The sequence below is a fragment of the Planococcus citri genome, chromosome 5, assembly GCF_950023065.1.
Source record: "Planococcus citri chromosome 5, ihPlaCitr1.1, whole genome shotgun sequence".
Classification (NCBI taxonomy): Eukaryota; Metazoa; Arthropoda; class Insecta; order Hemiptera; family Pseudococcidae; genus Planococcus; species Planococcus citri.
In genome coordinates, this window is record NC_088681.1 from 28,956,395 (window position 1) to 28,973,176 (window position 16,782).

At 33.4% G+C, this 16,782-nt stretch overlaps 6 protein-coding genes and 1 long non-coding RNA gene across 7 annotated transcripts; 3 read left to right on the plus strand and 4 right to left on the minus strand.

Annotated features, from left to right (window-relative positions):
* Positions 1–392: 392 nt before the first annotated feature.
* Positions 393–1,840, plus strand: LOC135847130 (putative OPA3-like protein CG13603). Its single transcript, XM_065366564.1, has 2 exons — positions 393–640; positions 748–1,840. Exons 1-2 carry the CDS (start codon positions 499–501, stop codon positions 1,263–1,265), a joined length of 660 nt encoding a protein of 219 aa, XP_065222636.1. The 5' UTR covers positions 393–498; the 3' UTR covers positions 1,266–1,840.
* Positions 1,841–2,156: 316 nt separating this feature from the next.
* mtTFB2 (mitochondrial transcription factor B2) lies at positions 2,157–4,618 on the plus strand. The gene is made up of 8 exons (XM_065366560.1): positions 2,157–2,531; positions 2,612–2,763; positions 2,838–2,970; positions 3,045–3,184; positions 3,260–3,427; positions 3,511–3,665; positions 3,738–4,037; positions 4,114–4,618. Exons 1-7 carry the CDS (start codon positions 2,261–2,263, stop codon positions 4,027–4,029), a joined length of 1,311 nt encoding a protein of 436 aa, XP_065222632.1. The 5' UTR covers positions 2,157–2,260; the 3' UTR covers positions 4,030–4,037; positions 4,114–4,618.
* LOC135847132 (uncharacterized) lies at positions 4,137–5,175 on the minus strand. Its single transcript, XR_010559089.1, has 2 exons — positions 4,917–5,175; positions 4,137–4,842 (listed from the first exon to the last, which is right to left on the minus strand). It is a non-coding gene; the product is annotated as an uncharacterized LOC135847132 (long non-coding RNA).
* Positions 5,176–5,348: 173 nt separating this feature from the next.
* TfIIFalpha (transcription factor IIFalpha) lies at positions 5,349–8,018 on the minus strand. Its single transcript, XM_065366555.1, has 12 exons — positions 7,779–8,018; positions 7,635–7,702; positions 7,436–7,567; positions 7,230–7,364; positions 6,989–7,159; positions 6,806–6,921; positions 6,623–6,727; positions 6,429–6,558; positions 6,087–6,352; positions 5,922–6,015; positions 5,784–5,843; positions 5,349–5,696 (listed from the first exon to the last, which is right to left on the minus strand). Exons 1-12 carry the CDS (start codon positions 7,788–7,790, stop codon positions 5,471–5,473), a joined length of 1,515 nt encoding a protein of 504 aa, XP_065222627.1. The 5' UTR covers positions 7,791–8,018; the 3' UTR covers positions 5,349–5,470.
* Positions 8,019–8,188: 170 nt separating this feature from the next.
* Positions 8,189–11,474, plus strand: Vps26 (vacuolar protein sorting 26). Its single transcript, XM_065366562.1, has 7 exons — positions 8,189–8,472; positions 8,635–8,778; positions 8,865–9,100; positions 9,172–9,336; positions 9,404–9,510; positions 9,582–9,793; positions 9,886–11,474. Exons 1-7 carry the CDS (start codon positions 8,470–8,472, stop codon positions 10,078–10,080), a joined length of 1,062 nt encoding a protein of 353 aa, XP_065222634.1. The 5' UTR covers positions 8,189–8,469; the 3' UTR covers positions 10,081–11,474.
* Positions 11,475–12,685: 1,211 nt separating this feature from the next.
* twr (signal peptidase complex catalytic subunit SEC11 homolog C twr) lies at positions 12,686–13,901 on the minus strand. The gene is made up of 5 exons (XM_065366565.1): positions 13,741–13,901; positions 13,559–13,668; positions 13,331–13,480; positions 13,079–13,256; positions 12,686–13,007 (listed from the first exon to the last, which is right to left on the minus strand). The coding sequence occupies exons 1-5, from the start codon at positions 13,786–13,788 to the stop codon at positions 12,957–12,959; spliced, it is 537 nt and encodes a 178-aa protein (XP_065222637.1). The 5' UTR covers positions 13,789–13,901; the 3' UTR covers positions 12,686–12,956.
* A 457-nt stretch (positions 13,902–14,358) lies between these two features.
* LOC135847127 (uncharacterized) lies at positions 14,359–16,563 on the minus strand. The gene is made up of 6 exons (XM_065366561.1): positions 16,376–16,563; positions 16,048–16,295; positions 15,702–15,969; positions 15,497–15,625; positions 15,245–15,406; positions 14,359–15,161 (listed from the first exon to the last, which is right to left on the minus strand). The coding sequence occupies exons 2-6, from the start codon at positions 16,266–16,268 to the stop codon at positions 14,727–14,729; spliced, it is 1,215 nt and encodes a 404-aa protein (XP_065222633.1). The 5' UTR covers positions 16,269–16,295; positions 16,376–16,563; the 3' UTR covers positions 14,359–14,726.
* Positions 16,564–16,782: the final 219 nt, after the last annotated feature.

The following is a 16,782-nucleotide window of genomic DNA, read 5'->3' on the forward strand; positions in this document are numbered from 1 at the left end:
TTCCTCGCCACATCTGCTTAAGTACTTTATATCATTTTCAAAAAGCATAGGTAATCATGATTTTTGTGATTATAATTAGCTAATTCTAATTAGTAAAAAATAGTAATTAGCTGATTACCTAATAAAATAAAATAAAAAATAATAGAAGAGGAGAACGAGGAGGAATGGAATGAGATGGAGATTAGATTAGAGATACAATAAAAATAATTAAAAATTTTTCTGCAGAATTAAAAATTTGCAAAAATTTTAAATTTTTTGAATTTGAATTTTGAAATCTCTGTTTACCATTACCATTACCATTACCGAATATCGACGTAATTTCGAAAATTTCCATATTTTCAAAGCTATGAAAATATTACCATTCGAAATGGCAACATTGTTTCGATAACCTTATCATTCAACTTTTTGCTGCTTGCAAGTAAACTGAAATGTGCGAAAGATGAGCTTTTAAGTTGAGTAGTTTTTATCGTAAAATGTAGTTAAATTCAATTATTTAAAATGGTCGTCGGTGTTTTTCCTATCGCTAAACTTGGAGCTTTGTTCCTGAGGCAAGTTAGCAAACCTATAGCTAACTTTGCCAAAGAAAGAGCAAAACACAATTACTTCTTTCGTACCTATGTTTGTATGCCACCGGCACAATGTAAGTATTTATTCATCTCAACAATATTTACATCTTTTTAAATGTATTTTTCAGCATAGTTCGTCGTTTCCTAACACCTTTTGTTTTGTATTTTCTGTTCTTGATAGTTTATAATTGGTGCGAAGTACGAATAAAGATGTGGGTAATGAACATGGGCAAGCCGGATTCTATACCTCCTTTGAACGAACAAATGGCTATAGAACTAGGAGCTAATCTACTCGGCGAATCAATCGTTTTTGTAGTCGCTGCCGGAGTCATCGTTCTCGAGTATTCTAGACAAGTTCGTAAAGAAGCTACCAAAGAAGCTATGCGTCAAGAAGAAATAGACGCCATGAATGATAAAATTAGAGATCTAAGTATGTGTATAGAAACACATCACGCTCAAATCAGAAGGCTAGAGCATTCGATAGCTGAAATAGACAGTAAAACGATTAGAATTCCTTGGAAAGGTGGATCGAAACCGCCTACCGAAGATACTACTCAAAGTAAACCTGCACCGGAGACTAAAGATACCTCTAAATGTGCACCTGCAGATAAACACGATAACAAGGTTACCAAAGATGGAGCTGCAACTACAAGTGCAAACCTTGATGGTACGAAGAAAGATGATGAAAAGAAGAGATAATGTATAAAATTTCCTAATAGTTTCACCCGAAATAGTCGTTTATGTTGTATTATTATTACCGTGTAATGACATGCCCCGATGCTAAAATTGTTTTATGCAAATCACTAAATTCTTTTTAAATCACTCTTCTCGTTCGGTTTATTTTATGAGTTTTATCTCTAATGCTAGTCCAATGATTACGTATTATCAGCCGAATTTTTCCAATGTTTTTATTTTGGGTTATCGAGATTTATTAAAGTGAAAAAGGGATGTACATTTTTCACTTTTTTTTCGTTCGATTATCGGATACGATTTTTATTTTACGTTAAATATACGGGTATTCTATCAAAGAAAACCTTATTTTAAGCATAAATTGCGATTTTTTTTGGACGCTTGTTCAGTCTATAAGTTTGATTTTATCGCAAAAATGGGGCGATCTGGTTCAAATTTCATTCACAATGCTATTGAGTAAGTTTTGTGATTCATTACGAATTTGGAAACCGAACTGATGCAGTACCATTTTGTGATTTGGTTTCTGTTGATAGTGGTAATGTCATCCCATTTTTGTGTTGAAGAATAAATGTTTGAAAATCAAAGTTTCTCCTCATTTTTGTTCGCAAATTAACTTGATTGATTTTGATTGTGACAAAGCTGAGATCTTTCTTGTTTCTACTGCAGGTTTTTGTTCAAACTTGGGTTCATTGCATCAGATTTTAGAAGAGAGAATTGTGTAGAATACCATGATCCTTCTGTTTTATTTTTTCAAAGTTGATGGTTGAACTGAGAATAGTGTTGAAATCATAGAACATGAAAGTGTGAAAGTTACATTGCAAATTGCAGAGCTTGGAGCTTGAAAGCTCGGAGCCTCGGGTACACCGTTCTGATTGGTGGAATGGTGGCTCATCTCTGCGCATGCGTGCACGTTGTAGTGATAACAGCTGAATCAAGCTGATAATATTTTTACAGGTTGAGCATGGCGCAATTTTCTGCTGAATTGAATAATTTCAATTGCTTTTATGAAATCATCATTCATCATGTTTATATTCAAGTATATTCGTAAAAGAAGTCAATTATTGATGATCTCCTATCGTTCATTCAGCGTGAATATACCTGAATCGAAGTACGTATCTCTCCAAAGTAAACCTACTGCAAGTGAAAAACGTGCCAATGAAATATACGAATATTTGAAGAATAATGATGCTTCCCATTTATTCAAAAAGATCCCCACAAATTTCTTTCAACAAAAAGTAAGCAGCAAGCACATCCTCATCAATCCTTTTGTTGCAAGTAAGTGTGGTCAAATTATTGTTGCACTTGGTGGTTCGAACTTACACAACTTTACTGAAAATTTGCATTTTTTTTTCTAGATAAAATATGTCGTGCACTGAAATTGTACCTAAATGGAGCTTATGTGCTAGAATCAGATCCAGGTTTCGGTCTATTATCGAAGGAATTAATTCATAATGTTTCATATTTGAGATTATACGAAGAGGATACCATTTTACGTTCAGATTTAAGAGTAAATATATTCATCTTGAAAGCGATCTACTCGTAAGTTATTCAATGTGCTCAAAAATGATTTTTCATTTTCAGAATTTGCAAGACAAGCATCCTTCTAAAATTGAAATCTTGGATAGCAGCTTACAATGGATTAGTAAATTGGACGAAGAAGGTGATCCTAAAAATAAAAATCGTAAAGCTTTACTATTCGGTGACATTCCTGAAGGTAATTTTTCAATTGCTGTTAATCATAATATTGATTCGAAAACACGTTCACCGAATTGTCTTCTATGATTTCAGATGTCAGAGTAAATGTGATAATGACAGCACCTTATAAGAGATTAATTGTAGCGTGGATTCAACACATATTGAATAAACGTTATTTTTCGAAATTCAGTCAACTAGATTTCTATCTTATTATACCTCCTAGTGTTTATACGGTGAGTATATTTTGTATATTCTGATTGGAATTCCCTTCGTGTTTGGTATTCATAATTTTCGGTCTTTTTTTTTAGCGTTTAATAGCTTCGCCTCAAAATGACTACAGTCCTCGTTACCAGAAGTTCTCTGTGTTAGCTCAACTCCTATTTGATATAGAATTACTTATAAATGATATCCCTAGAAGAGCTTTTTTACCTTGGCCTAGAAAACCAGCAAAGAAATCAAAGCCACGTGATATTGAGGTAAAAATTGTCTCCTTTTATTTAAAATTACGTGTATTTCTCTTTATTTTGAATAACGGTGTAAATTGATTTCTTTTTCGCAGAAATACGAAAACGATCACGAAGTCATGTATTTCGTTAGAATGTCCTTAAAAGCGAAAAATCTAACGCATTTATTAGATGAAAACATGTATCAATGTTTTTTTTCCTTTCTAAGTCAAAATATGCTCGGAAAAAAACGAATAGTGCCATATTTCGAGTACGTTCTGTATTTCAGTCCATTTTTCTACGAAAGTAAACATTCGTATTTAATTTTGAATCGTTATTACAGAACCATTATCCCAGGAAGTGGAGTCAGAGTCGTAATGATGGGTTACAATATTTATTCGACGTTTAACGAATTGAGTGCTAGCGAATTATTCGATTTATTCATAAAATTCACCGAATGGCCTGAATTTCCTCAATCAGCTTTTTATTCGTTTTGGAAAAATAAAAGTGACGAAAGTGAAACATCTGAGAAAATTGCGGTTCATGACTTGCCAAGTGGTCATGATGAAGAAGAGGAAGATGAATATGAAGACGATGATGATGGCGCATTTCTACCTGGCAATAACGTTAAATGAAATATGAGGTAGGATATTGCGTCATCGTAATCGCCAAGTACCTATGTACCTATGTTTGTGTAACATTGGTTATTTTTATTGCAGATTTCAAATTTCTGTAAAAAAAAAGACTGATCAAAAAGTACCTGTATTATTCAAAAAATTGATTCTACTGGGTACAGAATAGTTTCGTTCATGATTTCAATATTGTGAAGATTCTTGATTGGAAGATGAATATCAGTGATGAACTTTCGTAAAATAGAAAATGCTGAATTGAAATTTATCATCATGTTCGACCAAATGATCAGACGTCTGGTTTTCACTTGTGTTCATTTATAGTTCATTTATATGATTGATTGTATCTGTCGCCAATTTATCGATTACTTTTTCCAATTGTTGTGCGAATTGTTCTGATACTTTTTTCAGCTCTTTCTCCAGATGAATTGTTAAATACCTTGCCGCGCTTATTTTGCTGGATTGTTGATCTTCGTTTACTGATTTCATGAAGTGATTGAGCTCTTCTGGAGTCAGACGTTGTTGTACTTTATCCGCGAAAATGTTACCGTAAATGTATTCTACGTCCATTAAATTTGGCGTTTGTGAGTTCGAACCTAGTTTTTTTTCTGAATTGTTCAAACATTCTGATTTGTATTCATCTATAACTTCGTTCATCATTTTAACCACGAACTGCGGTATCATAGGCGCAGGTGCTGAGTCGATAAAAGTCTTCAAATAATCGGCGAATTGTACTCTCATTTTTGGATCTAAATTTGCAGTCGAAATGATAAGTTTATTTTTTATTTGTTCCTGGGCGAAATTCAATTGCAAAGAAATCTGAAATTTTTTAATTCATTTGAGAATATTGACGCCTAAAATGTTTCGTAAATGATTATTTTTTTAGTACTTACTCGAATTCTTATTAAAATGGTGATGATGAGAATGATTTTTTTTGAATTAGATGACATTTTCAATTTAATAGGTGATAAAATTGACTGAGGAAAGAAGTTCTCGAATCGTATATGATTTAAAAACGTTCGTAAACGTGAACAAGAAAGTCATGAAATGATTGCTGAATGCAGGTGTCTTTTGTGATATCGTACGTATACCTCAGCTGGCGAAAAATTGCGACTGACTTGTTGAAATATTTGCCACGTTTTGGTTCTGGTAACGAAGAATCATTGAAGGTTAATTGTAAATTGGAGCAAATTACAGAAAATTATTTTCGATCCTTTTCGAAGAGTAATTTTTGCCTCTAGAAAAGACAGTGGTAAGATGTTATGATTTTACTGATTTCAGAATCCAGGCAACGTATCATCGAAGAAATAAAACTTATTCGTAACAACGATTGCAAATTAATATATTTAAATAGAAAAATTGTAATAAAATAGATAATTTATCTAAATCAAGAAGAGAAAAAATTACGCGATAATTCAATTACTTCAAATAATACAAAAATGAAAGATCAAGGTTTAGGCTTCGGATTCTCCGGTTTGAGAGATAAATACATTTTATTCTTAATAGTTTGCTTAACAGGATTTATCTTTTTCAATATTTGAGTCATAACAATAACCAACTGTTCTGAAGTCAGAGTTGTTTTCGGTTTCTTGAATTTTTGCAGCAACTCCTTCGCTGTCATCGGTTTTCTCGTAAGATATCTGCGGACTGCTTCTTCGGAAATACCAACCTCGCTGGAAATTATAAATTCGGAAATTAATATACCTATGGATTACGTACTTATATTCCATTTCTAAGTAAATAAAGTTTGAGTTACTTACCCAGGAGTTTCAAGACGTGGTTTCTTGGTAAGAGATTCCGGACCATCTAATGAGTCGTTTCTGAAAAGAAAAAAATGAATAAAAACGTGAATTGTTAATACTTTTCCATTATAAAAATTCTTGAATAAAAAATATTACAATGAAACCGAAGCTCCATCAATTGAAACGTCAGCTTTTTTTGTCTTTTCTCCTTCAGAATCGGAGCTATCTGCACTAAAATCTGATGACGTATCTGAAAAGACATCCATAAATTCAACATTACGTTAAACAAATGAGTTTTGTTTTTTTACTGCAATATTTTACCTTCATTTTTAATAGGAGGGTCACTAGTGCTAGGTTTCGTTGGAGCAGGTTCTCTTTTACGTTTCTTTTTAGAGCTACTGGCAGGTTGGGGTGTTTCTTCGGCAGCTGCTGGTTCTTCTTGTTCGCTTTTATTTCCTTCATCACCACTTTTCTTAGCTTCCTCTTCTTCTTCTTCCTCTTCATCAGAGGTGAGTAATTTACGTAAAGCACTTTCATCCGATACACCTTTCATTTCTTTATCAATTTTGGCTTCGTGATCGGAAATACTGTGTAGAATAAGAATTAGATTGTGTAATAATACATTTTCATAACGTGGCAAGTGAACTTTAGGAAATTTCAAACCTTTCAGAAGAATCTGAAATATAATCGAGTTCTCGACCTTCTTCGTCACCGTCATCGCTTTCTTCACCGGCAGATTCGTCGGTATTTGTTTTTTTCTTTTTTTGAGTAGCTTTTTTCTTGGCTGTTTCTTCTACAAAAGGAAATCAATTGAATATTGAACGAAATCAGATAAACTAGCGAGTAACAGAACGTACTCTTCTTCTTTTTGCTTTCTTTATTTTCGGGATCGTCATCTTCGCTATCGTTGTCGTCGTCATCGTCCGATTCAACCCAATCATCGATATCAGAAATTTTGAAATCTGTCAAGATACACAATATTGTCAATGCGCACAAAAAATAATATTCTAACGTATTGACTAAAATAATCAATAACCCACCTCTACCTCTGCCTTTGTTTTTCTTACTACTGCCCTCTTCATCTATCTCATCGTCTTCATCTTTACGGCATTTTTTACGCATCATTAACGAGAAATAATTCAAACTACGGTTTCTCCTGAAATCAAATCGAGTCATCATTTTCCCAATAGCATGGTTCATTTAAGCGAATATGTATTACTTACTTTCCAAACTCCTGTTCAGCTTCTTCGGCTGATAATGCTTTAAATCTTTGAACGGGCTGAAAATTATACCATTCTGAAACAGGATACGCTTCGATAGAGCCATCGTTACCTTGAGTGAACACATAATACGCTGCATTTTCTCCAACACCTCCTTCTCGTATACCACGAAACCTGTATCAAATTAATCATAAAAACAATAGGTAATTTCTCAGATGAATTATCTAATAAAAGTTTGCCCCACTTTTTGCCAGTTTTTCCTCCGCATTTCAATATCCATGGTTGATCGTCTGGGTTATAAGTTCTAGAAGTGTAGCCAAACTTCTTCTTTCTGGCTTCTTCTTTTTCCTCACGTCTGAATTCGCTACCAGCGCCGTACCTAATAACGAAATGTCATCTCATTATATTAACGTAGAAAGTAAAAGCTGTAATTACAGGATAAGAACAAACTTAGGCATTTCTTCGCTAGCGTGTTTTTCTCCACGGTTGTTTTCACGTTCCATTTTCACCTGCTTCCATTCGGAGAAGTCTACGTTGAGATTACTATTGAACCGCATAATGTTGAATTTTTTTTTCTGGTTCCTGTTTTAAAACAGTATCATTAGTTTTATTTGGGTTTGATTGCATCATCAAGCTAAATTATAATTACTTGGGGACTCTAATGGAGAACTCCTGAGTGGAACTAGCAGTAGAAGTACTGTCGGATGACTGACTAGACTGTAAAGAACGACGTGATGAAAAATAATTATAACTAAAAACATATATTCTAAGGGTTTAGAGAAGATATACGTACCGAAACGTTCATGTTGATTTTTCAAATTACTGCAGAAAATTATTCCAATATATAAACAAAATATTATACCTTTTTAAAAACAGATTTCCCTACTTCATTTTTAAAAATTAACTAGCTTCGGAACTTTGAAATTTTCTGAACAATCCTACCAGTTTAATTTTAATACTCAAAGTTGAAACTTGGGTACTTGGAAGTTTCAACAACTTTGATAAAAAGATTACAGGTTGGTTTGTGACCTGTCACAAAAACCCCCCACTCCTCCCTCAAAAAATAAAAAAAATAAAAAATTTAGGTCAAGTAGTTATATTTTTGCACGATAGGAACGCTGTATAAGCAAAGATGATTCACTTTGCTACTTTGCGAACGACAGAAACTGATGAACGACTACCAAAACCGAATAACTCACTTTAAAAGTGCACGAACTAAATGAAACACGAATAAAAAAAATGCTGCCTGCAGCTTATTTATTATGATGATCCTAGAACAAGAATAATTCGAAAGAATTATCTATTTGCGATTTTCTATTTACTGTAGTGTTTCTATTTCAGTGATTTAAATTATCTAGTGTTTAATTAATTTGCGTTTTACAAGGTATTATGAGTACATAGGAATCGCGACATCGTTAACAACAATGGTGAAATCGTTCTGATTACAGTTTATCACAGCAACGACATACTAACCAAAAAAAAACATGGTAATACGCATTACATAATCTAGTCTAACTTGTTATTATTGATGTGTAAAATGGGCGTATTTCATATTAATTATACATCGTTTATTTGCCACACGATTCGCACAATATAATTTTCTGGCAAGTTGACTTCAAATTGGCTTAATTTGATAACGCTTATTTCAGAGCTTTTTCGGCTTTGGCCAGAGCGCCGATATTGATGTCGTCCTAGACGGACGCGAAACTCGAAAATATGCCGAAATCAAAGCTGAAGATGGTAGAAAAGAGAAACACTTGCTATACTACGATGGCGAAACAGTCAGCGGAAAGGTACCTCTAGTTTGCTTCGCTTTCAATGTTGTGACACTCGAAAATTGTAACATATTTTGTCATCACGCGTTGTTTACTTTTTTCAGGTTGATATTGTACTCAAGAAACCAGGAAGTAAACTCGAGCATCAAGGTATTAAAATAGAATTCATCGGACAAATCGAACTATATTATGACCGAGGTAATCATCACGAATTCGTATCGTTAGTCAAAGAGTTGGCTAAACCAGGAGAACTTAATCAACGCAATACGTCTTACACTTTCGAATTTGTAAATGTGGAAAAACCATACGAATCGTATACTGGTGCTAATGTTCGTTTAAGGTTGGTATTTGATTAGGTGAATTGTTCAGCGTCATTAGGAACATCTGTTTGAGACTAGGATATATTTTCAGGTACTTTTTACGTGTTACCATCGTGCGACGAATCTCAGATATTATTAAAGAGATAGACATAATTGTACACACGCTGTCGTCATATCCAGAGATGAATAACAGTATCAAAATGGAGGTGGGCATAGAAGAATGTCTGCATATCGAATTCGAATACAATAAGTGCAAGTGCGTAGCATACTCGACAGAATGATTAGTTTGGCGACCTTATTAATTAGTTCATTTCTTTCGATAGATATCATTTAAGAGATGTGATCGTTGGTAAAATATACTTCTTGCTGGTGCGGATAAAAATCAAGCATATGGAGATCGCCATTATCAAGAGAGAAACAACCGGCTCTGGTTTGTATTCTACAAGTGATTATGAACTAATTCATATTTCCGTCAATTAACCGTGTTATGTTCATTGACAGGGCCGAATATGTTCACCGAAAATGAAACTATCGCTAAATACGAAATCATGGACGGTGCTCCAGTACGAGGAGAAAGTATACCGATCCGTGTATTCTTGGCAGGGTACGAATTGAGTCCGACGATGCGCGATATAAATAAAAAATTCTCCGTTAAATACTACTTGAATTTAGTCCTAATGGACGAAGAAGATAGGCGATACTTTAAGCAACAAGTGCGTTAATTTTTATTCTCCTACGTTATCTGCTCAATGTTACTGATAAGATAACATAATGGTTACATCTATTATTATTATTATTCCGATAGGAAATCACGCTTTGGCGTAAAGGCGAAAAATTACATAGAAATTCGTCGCAAGTACACCATGGACCGTCACATCTAGTAGCCATGGAGGGTGGTCCTAAAGGCTCCGAGCCTCCTCGTTACGATCCAATTTCGACCCCCAGCGAAGAAAACAGACCGGAAGAAGACGATGCCATTTCTCCTACAAACGACGATTAAGAATCGTCGCGTTGTACATAGATACCAGAAAAGTTAACACATTACGTACCTCTCTAGATGTAATAGAAAGATATTTAATTTCCGCCTTACTTAAACGTGTGTCGTGTGTGTATATTCATTATACACACTCTGATTCTCGTTCGTTTCGTTTTGTCTGCACAGTTGTTTTTTTGAAAAGGACGTGTGCTTAATAAATTATTATTTGTACCGTGTTGTAATGTGGTTTTTTATAATAGGCCTAGTTATTACAATTTTTTTTTATTTCGTTACAATGTTACATAGTTTACGATGATCGAACTCGCGTAAGCTGTGCCGTTACCAATTTAGTTATTTTATAATGTTTAAATTTGTAAATCATCCTAGTGAGATGTCTTTTTCTTGAACTGGTTTCAATCGAATGAAAGTTTACGAGTTGTTTTATCGTTGCCATTGTCCAATTTAGTTCAACTTCTTTCCTTCTTCCTTTTTACTATACCGATGGTATTATTTCATACGTAGGCCTATGTACCCGCGGAATAGTTTTAGGGTAATTTATTAATTTTTTTCTCCTTTTTTTTTTTGGTAGCCTTGTAATATTCCCATAGAATTTATCCAACGCCAGATGAACGACCTCTTTCGTTGAATTTTGTAAATTTGTTACTACTTCATGTACATTAACGATTATTTATTTATAATATCGGGTTTTTTATATATCGTATTATTTATTATTAATTTCTCTCATTTTATTACAATTTTTTTTTCAGTTTTTAAAAAAACAAACGTTATATTGATTATTTTTTAATATTATTTTTTTTTTATTCTTATACAGTATAACGTTATCATTCTATTCTATTGTATTATAAAGAAAAAACATAGCCGTAGTAGAATAATCGATATTATTATTCCCTCATTAACATCGATATGAAGTGTAAAAGAAAATATGAAGTGGGCTTTTCAACTTGATGCGGATTTGACTGCCAAGGAGACTAAAGCAAATTTGAAATGAAACAGAATTTGACAGTTTTTGAACGTTTACTTATTTCAGGTGTTACAATTCATCGATCATCCGAATGAACGTTTTAAAATTGTTAAATTCTGTTTTATTTTAAATTTTCTTCTATATCGGTGGTAGGCAACTCCGCCTGAAGCTATGCAATCCGCATAAAGTTGAAAAGCTCAGTTGAATTTTATTACGAAATGTGGTTGTACGCGTAATTTGAATATTCATCTGCCCAAATTAGTACATTACATACTGTATTTATTTATTACATATTTTTATGGTGGTACCTACAAAGTAACCGTTGAATTTGCATTTGTGTGTGCGTTTTTATTTTGTTCGAATACTTTTACGTATGTTTCGTCGATTTTATTATGTACATTTTCGACAATTTTAATAAATTATTACTTAATGAAAATCGGGTCATCTATTCTAATAATCGTGGAGGAAAAACATGTGATTTATTTTACTGCACGGAGTTTCCATACGTTCTATCAATCATCACCAACTAATCTAGGAAAAAAGAATATCCTGTTCGTCCGGTGATTGCATATCTCTTCATTAAAAAAAAAAAAGAAGTGTTTAACATACATACATATAATATCGTGATATCAGAACAGGGTTTTTGGAATGTAGCAGTGGCCATTACTCATAATTTTTGACAAAAGCATACGTGTAACTAGCTACATTGTTTATCTATACTTGATAAATCGTAATTATTACCCAGAAAATGAAATTTTAATTGCTTATTGCTTTTTCAATTGCTGCAAGGGGACAAATTTTACATAAAATTGTTCTAACTTCTAATCGTTGACTTGAATACTGCGTGACTGATCGAGAATATTTTGAAAAAATTATTCTTGAAATTTACCATCTTTGAAAGTGAACGAGGTAATGAAATTGACATCGTTGTTCGAAGAAGTCGAGGCTCGGCGTTTCTGAGATGTCATTGACCTTCTTCATTGGTCATGAGATTTTATTTACTCCTATCTAGAAAACCATACAAAAAATTTCATTTCTGTTAAGTTTTGAAGATTAAGAAATTTGTTCTTTCGATTTCTCAATTACCTTGACATGTTCCCAAAAAATTGAATATTCAAATGTTCACAGACCGATTTTTGATTAGTTGAAATCTCATTCTGGAGACAAAACCCCATTGAATGGAAAACTTTGAGAGGCCTAGTTCTCGTCAAGTAGCGAAACATGAGTTTATGTAAGTAGATATTCTAGCGAAAATGGAGGAGTAAAGAATCCAAGTTTCTGTAAGTGATGGTTATTCAAGCCTACTTTGAGGCTTCGTAATCGATGAAACACATCAATGATGGTAGCTAGGTACCTAGAAAAAAGATACTGGAATAATTCAATATTACAGAATTCCGAAATCTTACGATCAAGTTTTACGAAAATATTACAAAAACTGGTTTCACTTAATTTGGATGACCTTAGATTTTTTTACTTCCTACCAGAATATTTTCATCCGATACTTTGTGTTATCCTTGCCTCCTCTCTACTTTTTTCAACGATGTTATCTCGAATAGGTATCTTCGCACTCTTGCGAATCGAAAATTCACACAACAGTTCAAATTAGAATACCTATGTACACTGATCAATTTCAAATCAACATCAACCTTTCTAATGAAGAAATTTTAATTTAAACGCAAACAAAGTTTTATACATGAGAATGAGGAATCGAGAGATTTTAAAAATAAAGAACATTCGCAAGAATGATCGTACTTAAATTGAATATTTGACTTCTTAGAACTCAACGCATTTACACAATAAATTACAAATAAATGAATTCCAAATTCGCACATTATTTACATCAACCAACAAGGAAAAAAATAATAATATAGAGTATAAAATTCTTCTTTTTGGAACACTGTTTCTCAATCAATTGAATTTATTCGCGATGAAGAAGAACGTAGACTCCCAGACAAGCTAATACTGCGTACTGAAATATGAAAAATAAATTAGACTTTGGCACTTTAAACCAAAACTTGGGAGGAACATGGGAAAACTTACTTTAACTTTAGGGTATTCGTTCATGTAAATAGTAACTAAACCGATATGAGGTAGAAATCCTTGCGCTCGTCCTACCACATCATCTTTTGTCAGCCATTGCTGACCTGGAGCATATAAACCTCGGTCGTCGACGCTGTTATTATCACCTTTGGTCAGGAATTTAATCGTTCCGTTACTCCTACGAATACAATGGACGATTAACGATTATAATTTAATAAGATTTACTTGCAAGATGAATTATTGCTGAATTACTTTTCGTGTAGCTTCAGAACTCTGTGTACAATCGGTATATCTCGGCCTTCAATTTTGAATACAACTATTTCTCCAGCTCGGATTGGTTGTTCTTTGTTATTAGTTAAAAATAACAGATCTCCTCTGTGAAATGCAGGTTCCATACTTCCACTAAACGAACACAGAAACATAATTTAACTCAAGTTTGGACGAATATTCCGGTGGATCGAGGATGTAATAGGATTTTACCTGAGTACAACTACGATCGGACTTTCACTTCCAGTGAGTACCATTAGACCTTTCCATAGCATCAGTGCTGATGAAACTATCATACCGAAGCTTAGAACTTGATAAATAAACTGCAAGAAGATGGATTTACATGACATTAGTTTTCAGTGAAACTTGCATTGTTAATAGATGATTAAGTTTACCTGTCGTTTATTCATGCGCTTTATTTCCTCAAACATTCCTTGAATCATGGTTATTTGATTTTTTTAAAGTATATTCTATAAAATAACTTAATTTTAAATGAGAAAAAACACACGTCAGTTTTAAAACGACACCAAACAGTTGTTTTTATTCTGATAAGCCGGGTCAGCGTCTTACAGGGGAGAGGAAATGGCATCGTGATGTTGCTATTTTCGTTTAATTTTATGGAATTTTTTTAAAAGAATGAGTAAGTTCGTTCTTCTTTTGAATCAATTTAGGTTACGAATATCGAAACGGGTTTGTGAATGAATGAGCAAATCATTCAATTTTCATAATGAAGACGTGTCAAAATTTGGACGGCAAAAGTTTTTGTGCAATTTTCGTTTACGTAGTCAAAAATTAAAAATTAGTTCTTCAGGTAAAGGGGCACCGAGAGGAAAATTTTCCGTCACACCAAAATTTTTTACGCAATTTTTTCAAGTAAAAATTTTTGTCTATTTTTTCTACATATTTGAATAAACGAGTTAAGCAATTTTTTCAAGTAAAAATTTTTGTCTATTTTTTCTATTTGAATAAACGAGTTAACTTGAAATAAATAAAAAGAACAGAATCGTACCAACTACCAACAAATATACAATTTATTTCAGCGATGAAGAGGACAAAATTGGCAGTAATTGTACTACATAATTGTTATAAGGAACATGAAAGAAAAACAATATTAGAGAATCTACAACGCATCTCTGAAAAATCATTAATAATTAAAAAAAAAAAAAAAATTAGCAACAATCACAAACTAAAACTGCGTCAAGTACAGGTATGAATAATATGGTATAAATATTCATTTCACGCGAGCGGCGCATAAAATACAGACTAAACTCACACGATAATCAACCATTAAAAAAAGGAAATATACAAGTTGCAAAATAAATAAAAGATACTGAAGTGAAGAATAATTACAAAAGGGGAAAGAAGAGATGAAAATATAAGCTCACAATTCTAACGCAACGCCATCATATATAAGTTCCACTTCGGGACGATTTTGCTTGAATATAGACGCTTGCTGAGGAGTACAGCTGCATCCAGTAACGTCCAAATATTTCAGCGACTTGAGACATTTTTGAGCATGTTTCAAAGTTATATCGGTGATACCAGGATAATTACGGACAACGAGTGTTTCCAACGTGTAATCCGTAAAGGTACCGCCGTCTTGGGGAATTCGAGTAATGAAAACTATATTCGGAGAATGATTGGTTTCGCAGCTTCGCATACAAAACGATGTAGTACACACGTCGGTGACGGATTCGTCGGATGTGAGATCTTCTATATCGTCCGGTTTCTCGAGAAAAATATGCTTCAAAGATTTGGTTTTATTGAAACAGGCTATTTCTCTATCGACGATACCTGTGTAACGTAGATCCAAAGTCTACAGAAAACAAAACACATTAATTGAAAAAGTTTTTGACAGCGAAAAAATTTAGAAAAATAGGGTTTCGAATAAAATCCTACATGTAACTGTTGGAATCCAATTATTGCAGCTATGCTAGCATAAGGGATAAAATCTTTCAAATTACGACATCCTGCGATTCGTAATTCTTTCAAATGTTCGCATTTTCCCAATGCAAGGAGAGCATGTGGATTGAACCATTGACAATACGATGCATCGACGATCTGTAGCGGAAAAATATATGAAATTACTGATCTGTAGCTTTAAAGCTTGAAGCCTATTATGAACGAGTCAGCTGAGATTAATGTAATTACTTCTAAATTAGGAAGCATCTTGTTAATATTTTGGAACAAGTTACTCTTCTTTTCTTGATCGGAATGCAATAATTCAACCCTCGGTAATCTCAATTCAGTAATCGTCGCAGGCAAATTTTCCAACGTAAACTGTAAATTAAAATCAGTAAAAATGCGATTCACTAAAAATACCAGTCACTGAATAATGGAAAAAAATTCAACGTACCGCAGGGGAACATAAAATATGATTCTCAATCACCAGTGATTTCAAATTCGGCGCATAATTACTCAAAGTATGGAAAAAATCATCTTTAAAACACGTATCCACCGTAACATTATCATTGCTTATGGTCTTCACGAAACGCAAATGAGTTGTAGCTGGATGGAAAAACAAAGCTTGCTCGTTATGCGATGGACAACTTCCATCACAATTTGCATTCACTTTCACCCATAAAGATTTATCTCCACAAATATCGAATAAACGAGGATCACACCTGTTTGTCGAAGAAGAAAAAAACACTTGAGTGTTTTGACTACATCAAATATTGAAAGTTTAACCAACGCTTACTGACCGACTCAGATGAAACAAATCGGTGGAGTTTAAATAGGAGAGCAATATTAATAAAACGTCGTCGGATAGCGAAAATATACCCTCTGAATCTACTTCGTTTGATGTTTCGCTTTTCAAAGATGATGACGCTGCATTGTCAACTTTTCGTTTCTTAAGATTCGAAACGTCGTCCGAGGACTCCTCATCGCGCGAGCGTTTCAAGCATTCTTTATTCTCATCCATTGCTGTCTTAAATACAAGTTCGATGTCCTAAAATAACATCAAAAGGTGATATTTTGATAAATGAATTTGCAATTAATGGCAAACAGAAACTATGTCAATATACTCACCAAACACAAAGCGAAAATTCAAAGAAAGTCTGTCTGCCTGACCTGGTGTCACCGGAATTCCATTTTTTAGGTAATATTAAACCACTGGTAACATTTTTATAATTCGAAATTTGAGGATACAGGACTGTACAAAAATTAATTTGTAAAATTTCTGTAATCACTCGATTTTGCTAAAATTATTTTGTAAATAAAGAAAGTACAGGGTGCTCAATAACGAACCCGGTAATATTTTTACGTAGGTAATAATTTCACCCAATAGCAAGTGCTCAAATCTAGTACGATTTAGATGCACTAGGAGTGCTAAAAATAAAATCCATTTCATTTTCTAAAAAAAATAATGAATAATAATATTTAAACATTTTTATTTTTTAATCAATTTTTTTTCTCAGCTCAGTGTCTTTTTTGTG